Below are 16,028 nucleotides of genomic sequence, written 5' to 3'. Positions count from 1 at the left end.
AACTCTGGCTGGGCCCCAGCAGTTGCACACACTGCTCCCCCGGGTCGGAGCCCCCGGAGCTGAGCCCGGACTTGCAGCACGAAGCCGAGCGGAGAGGTCCTCGCCCGCGCAGTCCTGCCCGCGCCCGGCCTCTGCGCGCTCCAGCCGGCCCGCCGCCCACTTTCCAGGCCCCGAGCCGCGCCGAGCGAGCGGGCGAGCAGCGGGCCCGGGACCCGCTCCGGCCGCGGCCGCCTCGCGCTTCCCCCGCTCCGCTCCGCTCCGCTCCTCCCGCCCCCGGGGTCGCGCGCCCACGATGCCGCAGGGCCCCGGCTCGCTGCTGCTGCTGGTGCTCGCCTCGCACTGCTGCTTGGGCACGGCGCGCGGGCTGTTCTTCGGGCAGCCCGACTTCTCCTACAAGCGCAGCAACTGCAAGCCCATCCCGGCCAACCTGCAGCTGTGCCACGGCATCGAGTACCAGAACATGCGGCTGCCCAACCTGCTGGGCCACGAGACCATGAAGGAGGTGCTGGAGCAGGCGGGCGCCTGGATCCCCCTGGTCATGAAGCAGTGCCACCCGGACACCAAGAAGTTCCTGTGCTCGCTCTTTGCCCCGGTGTGCCTCGATGACCTGGACGAAATCATCCAGCCCTGCCACTCGCTCTGTGTGCAGGTGAAGGACCGCTGCGCTCCAGTCATGTCCGCCTTCGGCTTCCCCTGGCCCGACATGCTCGAGTGTGATCGTTTCCCCCAGGACAACGACCTCTGCATCCCCCTCGCTAGCAGCGACCACCTCCTGCCGGCCACCGAAGAGGGTAAGCCTTCCCCTTTATTCCCTCCCTCTGAGCTTTTCTAAGACTTTTCCGGAGGAAATTCCGAGGTCCCCGCCCCACATCCCGATGCGTCCCCTCCTGCGGTGCCAGGGAATAGCGGGGCGCACGCTCTCCTTGCCATGGTGTGTCATTGTGACAAATTTTAGATACACACACACACACACACACACACACACACACACACACGCCTCTTATTCTCCTCCCGAGTTATTCCAGTTATACCTTTCTCAGGGACAGTTACAAAAGAAAAGAAAATGTATCACTGAACGGCATCTTTTCCTTATGATATAAAATTGTTTTTGCTTCCAGGAGTGGAGGGCTTGGAAGTGGGTCTGTGTGGAGGAGCTGGTGAGCATCTGGCTCTGCCTGTTGAAAATTGAGCATTGGTTACAACTGCTCAGGTGTCTAAGGGAAGGGGCATAAAAGGAACCTCCAGGAATCATTTTCTATCACAAATCAGCTTTTATCTTACGAGTGGTTTTAATTAGCCATGCAAAAAAGGAGTTTCCCAAGTTTTTAGAAAACAGGGGGAGTTCCTGTGCAAAACCCATCAAAGCAATGAAAACCTCATGGGCTCTTGATAGTCTTCCTGAAAGCAAAACATCACAGTGAGTCTGCGCTGACTTAGGTCCCCCCTGGGAGGGAAAGGGGGCTTCCAATCCCTCTCAGGGCTCCAGCAGCATCCCCCTTTCAATCTCTAATTGTTTTCCTACAGCCATCATTAGTTAAAGAAAACGCAAAGTTGCTTAGCAATCTTTCCTGGCAGGCACCATGAGTGTGCAGTCATCTTATTGGTTAGATTTCTAATTTATTGCAAATGTTTGGCATATTTCAAACATTTGTCCAACATACACCACAGACCGACCAATACAGGTTAGTAGCATTTTATGTACATTCCTAGAGCTCCTAATTGGAAATGTTTCCTTTTGTTTGAGTGAGGGGAGGTAAGGGCAGTTTTATGTGTGTCGCTTTTGTTTATTTCTTTCCACTATCAACACCAACATTATACACTACCTTTCTCCCAAAGCCACTTTCTCTCTTCAAAATAAACGTTTAGAGGTCTTCAAAATGGGCTCTGCCATTTTTCTAATTTGATAAATAACTGTTCTGTCGTGAATCACGGTAAGTTTTTTTTTCTATGAACATTCAATTTAATAGTAATGAAAATCAAATTTCACCTAAGTTTTAAAGACAGAACATTTATAAATGGAGAAATGTTCTTTCTTCTTTTTTTTTTTTCCTTTTCCCAGGAAATCAAACTGTTTTAGAAGAGCCTTCAGGAGGCTCTCTGATCTTTGTGCTCCTGCACATTCCTAGGTGGGGTCAGACCCCAGAGGCAGTTGGCTTCAGTGTTGGTAAGCTTCAGGAAAAGCTGCTTCCTAGTTTCGTTGGCTGGTTTTTGTTTTATGGGTTTGTTTTTGAGAATTTGAAACAAAGAGGAGCAAGAAGAACCTTCCCCAAGGGACAAAGATAAAAATGAAATAAATGTTGCTCTACTGGAGCACAAACCTGGCAGGAAGCTGCAGGTGACACAGACCCGGTTAGAGCAGGCTGTTGTGCTTCCCAGGGTGTTTCCACGGTGGGAAAGAGCCCCTGGGTGACCCTTACCCCCCTAGCCACCTTCGCCTGTGCAGTCTTCAAAATATCTTGAAATGCCTCTCCTGAGACATAGAGCTCTACCACGGAGACCCGGTTGCACTGGTGTCCTGCGGCCGAGAAAGACAGTCTTTTGGCCATCGTTTGTGGTTTGTTTCCCAAAAATCTCTCAAGAGTCTTCTGGTGCTTTCTCCTCAGAGAGGCTTTGGGAACAACTTTTTCAGAGACTGAGTTTGTCCCAGAGGTGGGGAGGAAGAACTAAAAAGCCTGCACACTCTGCCCCAAGCGCCCTTTTTCTTTGGGATTCACCATGTATTAAACAGAGCACATGGGCATTTTTGTCCATCAAAAAATGGGAAGCATGGAGACTTGCTTAGGAACGAACGCCTGATCCTTCTTTTTTAAAGGAGACAGAAGCTGGGGTCCCGCCACCCTTGCCTGGGTAAGCCCCTTTGAGTTGTTTACAAACGCCACCTGCTGTTCCCTTTTAAGCAAACTTACTCAATGTTCACCTTTCTAGCTCCAAAGGTCTGTGAAGCCTGCAAAAATAAAAACGAGGATGACAACGACATCATGGAAACTCTTTGTAAAAATGATTTTGGTAAGTAATACACCACCGCCAACAAAACATTCAAAAGTTTTATTTACCAGTAAAACTTAAGGTGCAAATCATGAAGATGTAAAATACCAACACCGTCCGTGCACCTTTCCTAAAATCATCAACTTGGCTCTAGCCTAGTTTCCTCCCTATGTAAAAATCTTATAATGAGTTGTATCTTTTCAGATGAGTTTTATTGTTCTGCTAAGCAATAATCAATTAATGAGAATTATTCAGATTATTAATTTTCAATGGCATATTTTCATTTCACTTGGGCTTTTTCTTGCCAACAAGCTTTATCCTGGGCCATGGGGTCTTTCCGACACTTGACATGTGCAGCAGGGATGGAACCATGTAAATATTAGCCCCAGCCACACACACTGAAGGCATTAAGTTGGCCACAAATACGAATTTAGTCCAGCGCCAAACTAAAATATTCTTATTTTATTCATAACCATCAGTGACTATATCCAAGACACTGGCTAATAATTGGAGGAGGGATTCCTTAAATTAAAAAAAAAAAAAAAAAGAAAGAAAGAAAGAAAGAAAGAAAGAAAGCTCAGGAATTTACTAGGCAAGAAACATGAACAATCCCTGAGGACATGGTGCTTGGGGACAATAAATAATGTGTGATGTGTTACTCAAGTTCCATAGAGTGTAAATCACTACCCTTAGGAGAATATTAAAAGAGGGAAGAGGGTTGGACACCGTCCACACAGGACTCAATCAGCACCTTATCTGCTGTCCTCAGGCCTTCAGGGTGAGGGAGGAGCCCAGCTAGACACAGGGTCAATGCCAAGTTCAAAGCTGGGACTGGCCAAGAACTTCACTCAGACGCCTGGGGCAATCTAGCCTTCATCCCATTCCCAAAGCAGGCACCTTTGGATGTGTTTAAGTAGTTGGTGCCCCTTAGAAGCATTCATTGAGGCAGAAGGCTAAACTCACTGGTAAACAGATGTGATCCCTGCTCTATCAAACAATAGTGGCCTCTAACAGGTCTGTATTACTAATTCTACATCCTCAACAAAGTACTTGAGACTGAGAGAAGTCACTCCAGCTCCCACTGTTGAGAATTGCCCTCCCAGAAATCTCAGGTTTGGTCGGGTCCCTGAAACTCTGAGATACTCCTAACCCTGCTCCATATAACCCCAAGTCTCTCCCAGAAGGTGTCCTGGGTTTACCCTTAGCTGAGAACAACCAGAGACACAGCTTTAGGAGAAGAGCCCCATGCCAAGGAAGGGACAAAGAAAGGCGGCAACTCTGTCCCGACCAGTCCTCCCCCTCAGCAAGAGCCACAGGTGGGATGGTCGTATGTCATATGTCTAAATTCAAATATATACAGCTCTCAAGGCCTGGCATGTGGGCGGCAGCAATCCCAAATCTCCAGGCTCTTAATCAACACAGTTCCTAGCTTTACGCTACCAGATATGATTAAGGGCAAGAGAGGAAAATATAATTTTAATAAAATATATATTAAAACTTACATAAAACATCTTCTGACAGCTATGTCCTTTGCACTAGATTTAATCCAGATCTCCCTCCTGACTTCCATGAAAATGTCGGTTATATTATGGGGCTCCAAAACAGTCAATTTAGGAGACACACACAAGACCTTCCTAAGGATGCTCTGTCAAGATTGGGCCAAAAAAATGAGGGGGGTGGGGAATTAGTGCTAGTGTTCTCTCTTCTTAGAGGAAAAAGCCTTTCAAGACAACATAGAAATCATTACATTTAAAGTCCCACACATGTAGATACCTCACAAGCTTTGTTTTCTGTTTCCCCACATTCATTTTGTCCCAAAAGGGCTAATGAACCTACCCTACAGGAAGTAGATTCTATACCCCTGGTTTATAAGCAGCATTCTCTATCGCCTCTGTACTTTGGGGAAGTAATAGAATGGTAGAAGGAACAAGTGTAAAAATCTGATGTATTTAACATCACACTCTTTCCCCATTGCACACCTGAAGTGCAGGGGAAATGTAGAAAAATGGTCTCCAACCCTACTACAGAGCTAAAAGTACTGGTGAAGAAAGAAAGGCCCAACCATCTGCTTTTGCATACAACCTATTGTTGAATCAGATGGTGATGATCACTCCCGTATCCCCGTTCTCATCTTCCAGGGCAGGAAACGTGATTCTGGGACTTTAATTCCCTATATTTGGTCCCAGATGAAAATCCAGGGAGGAAGGGCCTAATGTTTCCCCGGGGTAATCTCTTGCAATGTTGGCTATTTTAAAGCTAGAGAAGCATGAGTGATAAATGTTCCTCTGGGTCAAAGTGATGATTTTTTTTAATGTTTGGAGCTCAAGAATGTTAAATTTGACCAGGCGAAATTCACACATGCTCTAACTGTACTATAGACGAGGCTCCCAGGCAACAGTTAATCACTGCTCTCACCATATGTCGTCCTCACCCCCACCCCTCATACAGAGGCCACAGGAACATGTGACTTATTTCATGATAGACGTCTCATAAACCCTGAGAACTCAGTGGTATGGTTCAGATGTGTATCAGACAAAAACATGGTTGACTAAGTCATCATATCCTTGATTTACCTGGCTGAGCTTTGGTCATTTTCCAGTTGCAAAAAAACAAAAAACAAACAAAAAAAATCTTAGTCAAATGCTCTTTCTGAGATAGAAAGAAACCACCGAAGCAGCGATGCTCACATACACACAATACTCTTCTTCTATTACTGATTTCAACGATGACTCAAACGCTGTCAAAGTCAGGACGGTAGACTTGTACATATCTAAACGGAACAGTTGTCAATGGCACCAAGGGTCTTAGGACACATTCAGTTGGGTGAGTTAATGCTCCAACCAGGGCAAGAAACTGGAAGTTGCCTTATGAGACCACACTGGTGTTATAGGAGGTTTGGGAACCGGCATTCTGAAAACTCGACTCAGCCAGGGCACTACCTAACTGGGTGACCTCGTGTAAGTCACTACATTTCTCTGGAATGCTGCTTCTTCGTGTGCCAGCAAGAGATTTTTAACTGGATGATTTCTTCCAACCTTAAAATTCTGTCCTTTCTCTGCCTTCATGGATTCTTGAAATGTATTTCCACCATGTATGTCTGCAGGGTTTTCTGTCCCAAAGCATGCTGTTTATGACTATAAAATGTGTCTTTTATGTAAACCACTTACTTTTGGTCTTAGCATTCTAATGAGTCCAATATCCATTTTGGAAACAGTACATACATGATCTGTAAACGCCCTGGCCTTGGACAGGCAAATGATAGCATATGAGGATGAGGTCTTCAGAAAAACACTTTTACAGCTAAACATGTGCTCTTAAAAAGAGTCTTGGATATTTTTCTCCGAGTTACTTTACCAAATCAAATGCAGCTGTAAGATCATCTCTCCTTCCCCTTAGTCTATTCTTTAGAAAACAATGATTGTGTGATATAATTTCCTTACAGGTTTGTCCAAAAACCTATCCGCCCTAATTAATTGAGTTTAAAGTTTACAGCCACAGAAGATCACATTTCACCTAAGAGTCAGGCATTTCTTTTCATGCTGACGTTTCCAACAGGGGAAGTCCTTTGTTGAGAGCAGAGCACAAACCACGTGTGACCTACACACAAACACTAGTCGGACTAGGAAAGTAATTGAGTCTCACAGAAGGAGTTTTGATTTGAAACAAAGTACAAGGCAAACCCTTTGAGGCTTTTATATATATATATATATATATATATATATATATATATATATATATATATATATATTGATTTCAGAGAGGAAGGGAGAGAGGTAGAGAGATAGAAACATCAATGATGAGAGAGAATCATTGACTGGCTACCTCTTGCACTTCCCCTTCTGGGGGGGATCAATCCCGCAACCCAGGCATGTGCCCTTGGCCAGAATCAAACCTAGGAACCTTTAGTCCACAGGCTAACGCCCTATCCACTGAGCCAAACCAGCTAGGGCCCTTTGACTTTTTGGAAATGGAGCACCTGCTGCCCCCAGCTCCCACCCCCCTTCGCACAGCCCCTGACAGTCCCTCAGCTCGAGGAAGCTCTTCCTCCGTGCCCCACTCCTGGTCACACCAACAAGCAGTAGAATGGGGCGAGGGGAGCTCCCAATCTATCCTGTATTCCCTCATTATAACTGGAGTGATTCCATCCCCTCTTGGTAGCACTGAAAATAAAAGTGAAGGAGATAACCTACATCAACAGAGATACGAAAATCATCCTGGAGACCAAGAGCAAGACCATTTACAAGCTGAACGGGGTGTCCGAAAGGGACCTGAAGAAGTCGGTGCTGTGGCTCAAAGACAGCTTGCAGTGCACCTGCGAGGAGATGAATGACATCAATGCGCCCTACCTGGTCATGGGACAGAAACTGGGCGGGGAGCTGGTGATCACCTCCGTGAAGCGGTGGCAGAAGGGGCAGAGAGAGTTCAAGCGCATCTCCCGCAGCATCCGCAAGCTGCAGTGCTAGTTGGGGCGTCCGGTTTGCTTCCGACAGGCCAGCCCCAGGGCTCGGCTGACCACACCCACCCGGAGGCCTCGGCTCTCCTGTCCCAAGCACAGTCCCTGCAGCTCCGGCCCCAGCCTGAGCAGCATCCCTACCTTTTGCACATTTGCACCCCCAGCATTTCCTGAGTTATAAGGCCGTCAGAGGCCTCAGGAATGGATACCTATTTTCACATAAAGGAAAACCCACCCGAGTATTGTAGAAATATTCAAAGTAATAAAACCATGCATATTTTTATGAAGTTTTAAAATAGCTCACTTTAAAGCTAGTTTTGAGTAGATGCAACTGTGACTTGGGTCTGATTCTCATTTTTTCCAGTTTGGGTCACCTGATTTTCACTTTCTGCTGAGGTTGCCATAACATACAAATAACTTCATTTTGGTATGTGGCCCAAAGTGTTGTGGGTCACAAACCAGGTTGAGATAAAGCTGGCTGTTATCTCAACATCTCTCAGCTCCGGCCTGAGGCCTAAGACTCAGCGCCTAAGTGGTGTAACCATTCACTTCTCATTTTACACCCTCGTGAACTTAACTGCAGCACACATTGCATTTCCAGGTAGAGTACTTCCATTTATAAAAAGCACATTAACCATCATAGCACGGTTTCTTCCAATAAAGGGCACAACAGACACATTTTGTAATTGACCTGAGTTCTTTAAGCTTTGTTTAAAACATTTTTTCTTATTGTTGCAAATGAAACCATTGTAGCTTACCTGTAATATAATAGTAGTTGACCTGAAAAAGTTGTAAAAATATTGCTTTAACCAACATTGTAAATATTTCAGATAAACATTATATTCTTGTATATAAACTTTACACCCTGTTCTACCTACTTGTCGTGGTCTTTTTAGTAGAAGGAGTTGTATAAGAGTGGTCGCCTCCTCCTGAGATCCAGCCTTCCCACAGTTTGAAGTATCTGTCTCTTAAGTGACACAGAAAGTGTCTCCCCGTGGCGGCACTGGGCTCCCGCCTGAGCCTCACATCTCATTTGTACAGATTTTTACACTGGACCCTGCAGGGAGGCAGAGATTGGCAGCCTCTGCAGAGAACTTTCCTGCTCTCGCCCCTTCTCAGCAGTTCAGCTGCAGCCCTGTGGCAACACGGCTCTAAATCCAAAGGTTCATGGCCTCTACTGTTGCCCTTTCCATTTCCAGAGATTTTCATAATGAAAAAGAGTAACCATGGCAACAATTGTTAGTTCCTTCCCCACTTTAACCCTCAGATAAAGAGCCATGATTTGAAGTGCCCATTGGAAGACGGGGTAGGGAGGGGATGGTGAAAAACTAACATTAGAAGGGCAGCCTGGCCAGGGTTGCTCAGTAGCTGAGTATCGACCTATAAACCTGGAGGTCACATGTCCGGATTGTGTGCTTGAGCCCCAGTAGGAGGCGTGCAGGAAGCAGCCAGTCAGTGATTCTCGTCATTGATGTTTCTATCTTCCTCTCTGAAATCAATAAAAATATTTTTTTAAAAAAGGACAGACATCCATAAAATGCCCATCCAAATACTTCATTATTTGGGAGCCTCCAGAGAAATTCTATTAAATACGTGAGGAGACAGGCTCCTAAGGGTTGGAGAGCATGGCTCAGAGGGGCAGAGCTGAAACTCGGGCCTTTCAAAGGACAAGTTCTATCTTCTATTCTACCTGGAAGTGGGTTTTAGAAACGTGGTGGCACTCACTTATTCAACAAGTATTTACTGGGCATCTGCTATGTGCCTGGCCCTGTTCTAAGTGCCAGGGATACTTACTTTAATCCTTGTTCTTATAGAGTTTACATGAGGGAGAGAAAGAACATAAGTAATCATGATTACAATTATATACCTGTAATTGCTAATTATATGAAGTGTAAGTATAGGCAATGAGGGCAAGAATATCCCAGAAAATCTGCAATTTTTAGTGGTCTTCATGTGAAGCCTTTATCTGATGGCATGTTATCAATTTACTTTAAAAGTTTCCTGAACATATACATCCATGACCTCTCTATAGCTCTTCAAGTTCTTCTGGCACCAAAAATCAATACCATAGCCCATAGCCTGGGCTGCACCATTTTATTAGCCCCTTTCATTTTTCTCTGGCTTGCCACTTGATTCTGTTTCTCATCTGAATCCACAAACTCAAGACACAACCCTCCCTCTTCCTACAAGGCACATATGGACCAGACTAGAGAGGGGAGACACTCATGGAGCAAGGCCAGCTCATTTTAAACATTTAGAACAGGAAACCAGGGACACTGGAAAAGGCAAAAGAGAAAGAGAAGATAAACTACCAAAGAAAGGAAACAATAAACCAAGGATTTAGAGATTAGAAGGGGGAAACTATGTACAATGCATCAACTGAAAATCTACTGAAAAGAGACGATTTGGAAGAAACTGACCTATCTGCTCCTTTCCCAAACAAGCCAAAGTGACATGCCCATATAATGGGATGCAAAACTTTCAGCTGTGGAGAGCAAGCCCATGCCAGGCAGAGCCTCCTTCAATCAGGTGTTCAGGAGTTAGCAGTTGAGACATCCCTCCAGTATCTGCCTCCTGCCATATGTGCCTCCCTTTGGACTTTCCAGTCGCATCTTTTTTTTTTTTTTTAATATATTTTATTGATTTTTTACAGAGAGGAAGGGAGAGAGATAGAGAGTTAGAAACATCGATGAGAGAGAAACATCGATCAGCTGCCTCCTGCACATCTCCTACTGGGGATGTGCCCGCAACCCAGGTACATGCCCTTGACCGGAATCGAACCCGGGACCTTTCAGTCCGCAGGCCGACGCTCTATCCACTGAGCCAAACCGGTTCCGGCTCCAGTCGCATCTTTGACAAGGCTAGGAGACAATGAGGCAAGCGTGGGGAAAGCAGCTAGGTTTTTGTTTAATTTTTCACATTGTTTTATCGTTTTGTTTTGCATGATGATTCAAATATATAAAGCTCATTTATTCTTGAATTAATCATGATTTTATTCTTATTTATACTTGCAACTATCAGATTTCTCCTGCAGGTAGATGAAAACCTGAATGTCATTCATTACTAGAGAAAGGAAGCAAATAATCAGAAGACATTGGGTTTCTGAGTTTCCTAACATGATTTTTGACCTGTTCATAAATTGCTAAAATGCCCCAAATAGGGGATCAGCCTAAACAGAAAAGTTAAAAGATATGAAAAATACAAATCTACTATGCATGTCATTCCTCTTCCTTTTCCTAAATAACTTGAGAAATGAGTTTTTGTATAACAACAAATCTGTAAGAGTTTTGGGGGGCAGCATTTCCTAAGCGTACAAAGAGCAGAGGCTCTGTGCACATGCACAAGTCAGCATACTGAATTTCACAGGGTTGAAAAGGATCCATTTTGTCTAATAGTGCCCTCCATTCGTCACCGTCTCTTCTCTCATCAAATGATAGCTAGCCTGGATTTTTTAGCTTTTAACTCTTCTTTACAATATTCTTGATGGAGGGAGGGGGTCACCATGAAAAGCAAATCCAGTCATATGTACCCCTTTGTGCAGTCACTGCATCTGCATTGTGGAATAATGTGCTTTTCACCTTTGAAACAGACTGTACAAGTACAAACTAACTCATTAACTCAGCAAAGATTTACTGAGCACCAACTATGGTCATTGATGTATTTATTCAGTAATCTGTATAGAGTGCTTACCCTTAGTGATGAGGTCCCAACAATGACCAATACATGGCTACTCTCAAGAACCTCACAGTATCAGGCAGGAGTGGGGAACCTTTTTTCTGCCAAGGGCTATTTGGATATTTATAACATCATTTGCAGGCTATACAAAATTATCAACTTAAAAATTAGCCTGCTCTATTTGGTCAAACATTGAATTAACTCATCCCTAATGCCTTGGCAGGGCCAACAAATTATTTCATGGGCCTTACACATAAGGCCTATGGCCTGCGGGTGGGACATTCCCCACCCATGGAGTGTGACCTAGGCATTAGCAAGCAATAGTAACTGAGCTCCACATTTCTCCAGACACACAGTCTTCCTGGGCTACATTTGTTCTTTTTTGTTTTTTGTTTTTTCATTTTTATATATATTTTATTGATTTTTTTTTTTTTTACAGAGAAGAAGGGAGAGGGATAGAGAGTTAGAAACATCAATGAGAGAGATCGATCAGCTGCCTCCTGCACGCCCCCTACTGGGGATGTGCCCACAACCAAGGTACATGCCCTTGACCGGAATTGAACCTGGGACCCTTCAGTCCGCAGGCCGATGCTCTATCCACTGAGCCAAACCGGTTCGGCCATTTGTTCTTCTGAGTATAAGTAAGTTCACATTAAAATAATACTAAAATCAAAATCTCCAGGCCCAGAAAATTTTACTGGAGAGTTTTACCAAAGATTTAAAGAAGAATTAATGCCAGTTTTACATAATCTCTTCCAGAACATAGAAGAAGAAAGGATGCTTCCCAATATAAGGCTAGTATTGCCTTAATACCAAAATCAGGCAAAGATAGCACACACAAAAAGAGAAAAATATAGACCAACATCTCTCATGAACTTAGGCACAAAAATGCTTAACAAAATATTAGCATACCAAATCCAGCAATGTATAAAAGTATATATACTATAACCACATTGGATTTATTCAAGGTATACAAAACTTTTCATATTAAAAAATTAATCAATGTAATTTACTATTTCAACGGGTTAAAGAAGAAAAATCATATCATCAAGTTAATTGATGCAAAAGAAAAAGCATTTGCCAAATTTCAATGCCTATTCATAATAAAAATCTCTCAGTAAACTAGGAAACTATTCTCAAAGAATATATACTAAAAACCCTACATCTAACATCATACTTAATGGTAAATGACCGAGTGCTTCAAGAACAAGGCAATGATGTCCATTCTCTCTTATTTAACATCATGTTAGAAGTTCTAGACAGTGCAATAAGGCAACAAAAAGAAATGGCACATATTGGATAGGAAAAAAATAAAACATTGTCTATTTATAGACAGCATGATTATCTACATAGAAAATTGCTAGGAATCTACAAAAAAAAAAACCACTCCAAGAACTAATAAGTGACTTCAGTAATAATACAAGATTGACACACAAAACTAATTGCATTTACATATAAAGTAGAAATCAAAATTTGAGAACACAATACCATTTACAGTTGCTCCAAAGGAAATAAAATACTTTGATATAAATATAACAAAGCATGTATGCTGAAAATTACAAAATGCTGATGAAAGACATCAGAAAAGACAATTATCTATCATGATTGGAGAAATGGATATACCATGTTCATAGATTAGAAGACTCAACATGGTAATGGTGTTAATTTTCCTCAAATTAATCTATAGGTTTAATACAATTCCTATCAGAATCTCAGCAAGCTTTTTTGTAAACATGGATAGCCAGCCCTATTTTAAAATTCATATTAAAAAAGAAAGGCCTTAGATAGCCAGAATAATTTTGAAAAACCAAAATGGGAGAAATCATTCTTCCCTCCCAATGTTAAGGCTTACTATTTAACTATAGTAATCAAGACAGTGTGGTATGGGTGGAGGGACAGACATATAACAGATCAATGGAGCAGCACAGAGAGCCTAAAAATGAATCCAGGCAAATATGCCCAAATAATTTTTGGCAAAGATGTAATAGCAATTCAATGGAGTAGGGACAGCCTTCCCAATAGATGGTACTAGCGTGTTTGGATGCCCCATAGGGAGGAAGAAGTCTAGATCTCACAATACATACAAAAATTAACTCAAAGTAGACCATGAATTTAAATGTAAAGTTATAAAAGTTTTAGAAAAATACCAGAAGATAAATTTGTTTCAAAACCTAACACTTGGCAAAGAGTTCTTAGATCTGACTACAAAAGCACGGTCCATAAAAGGAAAAAATGATCAAATGAACGTCTTAAAAATGTATAATTTTTGCTATCAAATTATCACATTGTTGACTTTAAATTCCTTGCTATTTTATTTGTCAATTATACCTCCATAAAGTTCAAACACAAAGATCATGTTAAGAGAATAAAAAGATGAATTACCGATTAAAGAAAATACTTGCAAAGCACATATTTGACAAAGGACTTGTATCTAGAATATATAAAGAACACTCAGAACTCAACAGTAAAAAAAAAATCAAGCAATGCACTCAGACACGGGTAAAAGTCATGAACAGACTTTCAGTGGAAAAGGATATATATATGGCCTGGATGGTGTCTGCCATGGTTATATGAGGAGGGACTGGGAGCTAGGTGTCAAATGCTTGGCACTCAGACTCTATGTGACAAAAGAGACTTTCTTATAGTGCTTAATTCTATGATGGGCAAAACATTGTTTTTAGCAAGGATTTCAAAAACCAGAATAAAGGAGGAAAGCATTCGATTTTTAATTTTTTTAAGCATCAAAATAGTCCTGTTAGGGGAAAACCAAGTCATTGTATACTGACCTATACCTAATAAATATAAGTTAGTGTTTTCTTGGTTTTCAGAATGAAAATATGGGGGTTGTATATGGAAATCATAATAATCTCTTTACTGTTTTAGACTTCTAACGATCGTGCTAAAATTGAAAGGGGAAAGGTTCTAAGTATAGCATGGCTCTCACATCCTGGCCTAGTTCCATTAAACCTGTCTTGCATAGGATGAGCACTGGCCTGGGATTCGAGGCTAAAAAAAAAATTAAACTAAAAACCACCTCAAACCAGTAACATTACCCGCTGTGCAGCAGAGCCAGAGCACCAGCGTGAATGCTGAACTGCTTCCTATGATACCATAAGGAATTATCTAGGCAAAGAAAAGGTGAGAGGGGTGTTCAAAGAGAGGACAAAGTGAAGAAACGGACAACCCAACAGTAAGACTTCAATATGCCACTTCCAATAATGGGTTGAACAAATAGGCAGAAGATCAACAAGGAAATAGAAGATTTGAACAACACTATGAGCCAACCAGACCTAACAGACATCTATTTTCAGAACATTCCACCAAACAGAATACACATGTTTCTTAAATTTATAATAAATGGCCCAAAGCTGGCCCCTGTATGTGGGCCCTTGTGTTGTTTGCTTCTTTGCAGCCGGTTGGCAGCATTAGTTCAAAGCCAAATTCAAATTCTTACATATCCCATTGCTTTAAGTAGATCCAAAATTAGCATATTTTTAGCCATTTAGAGTCTGTCTGCTTCCCAAACCCTGCAGAGCTGCACCCAATATCTGCTAGCCATAGATAAGATAAACCCATGGTTATAAAAGACCCCCAGCTGCTGCTGCCCTTCAGAGCTGACTCAGAGCCCTACACCTGACTGCTGAGAGGCATGACCTGGATACTTCAGCGTCTTCCCCATCCCCCTCTTCCCTGGAGTTCCCTTACCCTCTTCCCTCTTTGGATGGTGGCCTCTGTCTCTAGAAGGCCTTCCACTGTGAGGGACTTCCCTCTCATGCAACCCTGTCCAAATGCTGCCCAAGCTGCTATCTCGTGCTCCCAGCCTTCCTTGATCAGCCCCCAAATCTCTGAACTCATCACACACGTGCACATGGAACACTGTCCAGGACAGACCATACAACAAGCCTTAAAACTTTTTAAAGGACCAAAATCATGCAAAGTATGTTCTCCAACCACAATGAAATGAAATTTGAAATAAATAACAGAAGGAAATTTTGGAAATTCACAAACATGTGAAAATTAAACAACACAGTCCTAAATCTGTTTAAAATTTACGTGACTGACACTGAAAACTCAATATACCAAAAAGGATGTGATGCAGCTAAAGTAATGTTTAGAGGAAATAACTGTAAATGCCTACATTAAAAGAGAAAAAAAATCTCAAGTCGATAACCTGACCTTCCATCTTAAAAAACAAAGAAGAGTGAACTAAGCCCAAAGCAAGCAGAAGAAAGGAAATTATACAGATTGCAGTAACAATAAATAAAATTGAGAATAGAAAAACAACAGAGAAAACAAATGAAAATAAACGTTTAAAAAAATTGACAAAACTGTAACCAGACTGACCAAAATAAAAAGAGAGAAGACCCAAATTACTAAAATCAGGAATAAAAAAGAAATATTACTACCAACTTTGAAGAAGTAAAAAGGATTGTAAGGGAATACTGTGAACAATTTTATGCCAAAAATTAAATAACCTAGACAAAATTGACAAATTCTTAGAAAGACACAAAATACCAAAAGTGACTCAAGAGCAAACAGAAAATCTAAATAGACTATAATAAGTAAAGAGATTGAATTACTAATAAAACACTTTCCTAGAAAGAAAAGGTCAGGCCCAGATGGCTTGTCTGGTGAATTCTAATACACATTTAAAAAAGAACTAACATCAGTCATTTACAAACTCACCCAAAAAATAGAAGAGGGGGCAACATTCCCAAGTCATATTATGAGACCAGTATTACCCTGAGAGCAAAACCAGACAAAGAAATCCCAAGAAAAGACTACAGGCCAAAATTCCTTATGAATATAGATGCAAAAAACCTCAATAATCCAGCAGCATATTAAAAGTATTAGACACCATGACCAAGTGGGACACATCCCCGGAATGCTAGCTTGGTTTAACATGAAAATTAAT

The 16,028-nt window shown here is 42.1% G+C and overlaps 1 protein-coding gene across 1 annotated transcript; it reads left to right on the top strand.

Annotated features, from left to right (window-relative positions):
• Positions 1-8,315, top strand: SFRP2 (secreted frizzled related protein 2). Its single transcript, XM_036315166.1, has 3 exons — positions 1-791; positions 2,926-3,006; positions 7,144-8,315. The coding sequence occupies exons 1-3, from the start codon at positions 293-295 to the stop codon at positions 7,446-7,448; spliced, it is 885 nt and encodes a 294-aa protein (XP_036171059.1). The 5' UTR covers positions 1-292; the 3' UTR covers positions 7,449-8,315.
• The last annotated feature ends 7,713 nt before the right edge of the window (positions 8,316-16,028 follow it).

The sequence above is a fragment of the Myotis myotis genome, unplaced genomic scaffold (genome assembly GCF_014108235.1).
Source record: "Myotis myotis isolate mMyoMyo1 unplaced genomic scaffold, mMyoMyo1.p scaffold_m19_p_6, whole genome shotgun sequence".
Lineage (NCBI taxonomy): Eukaryota > Metazoa > Chordata > Mammalia > Chiroptera > Vespertilionidae > Myotis > Myotis myotis.
This window is presented reverse-complemented; position numbering and strand designations above follow the sequence as displayed.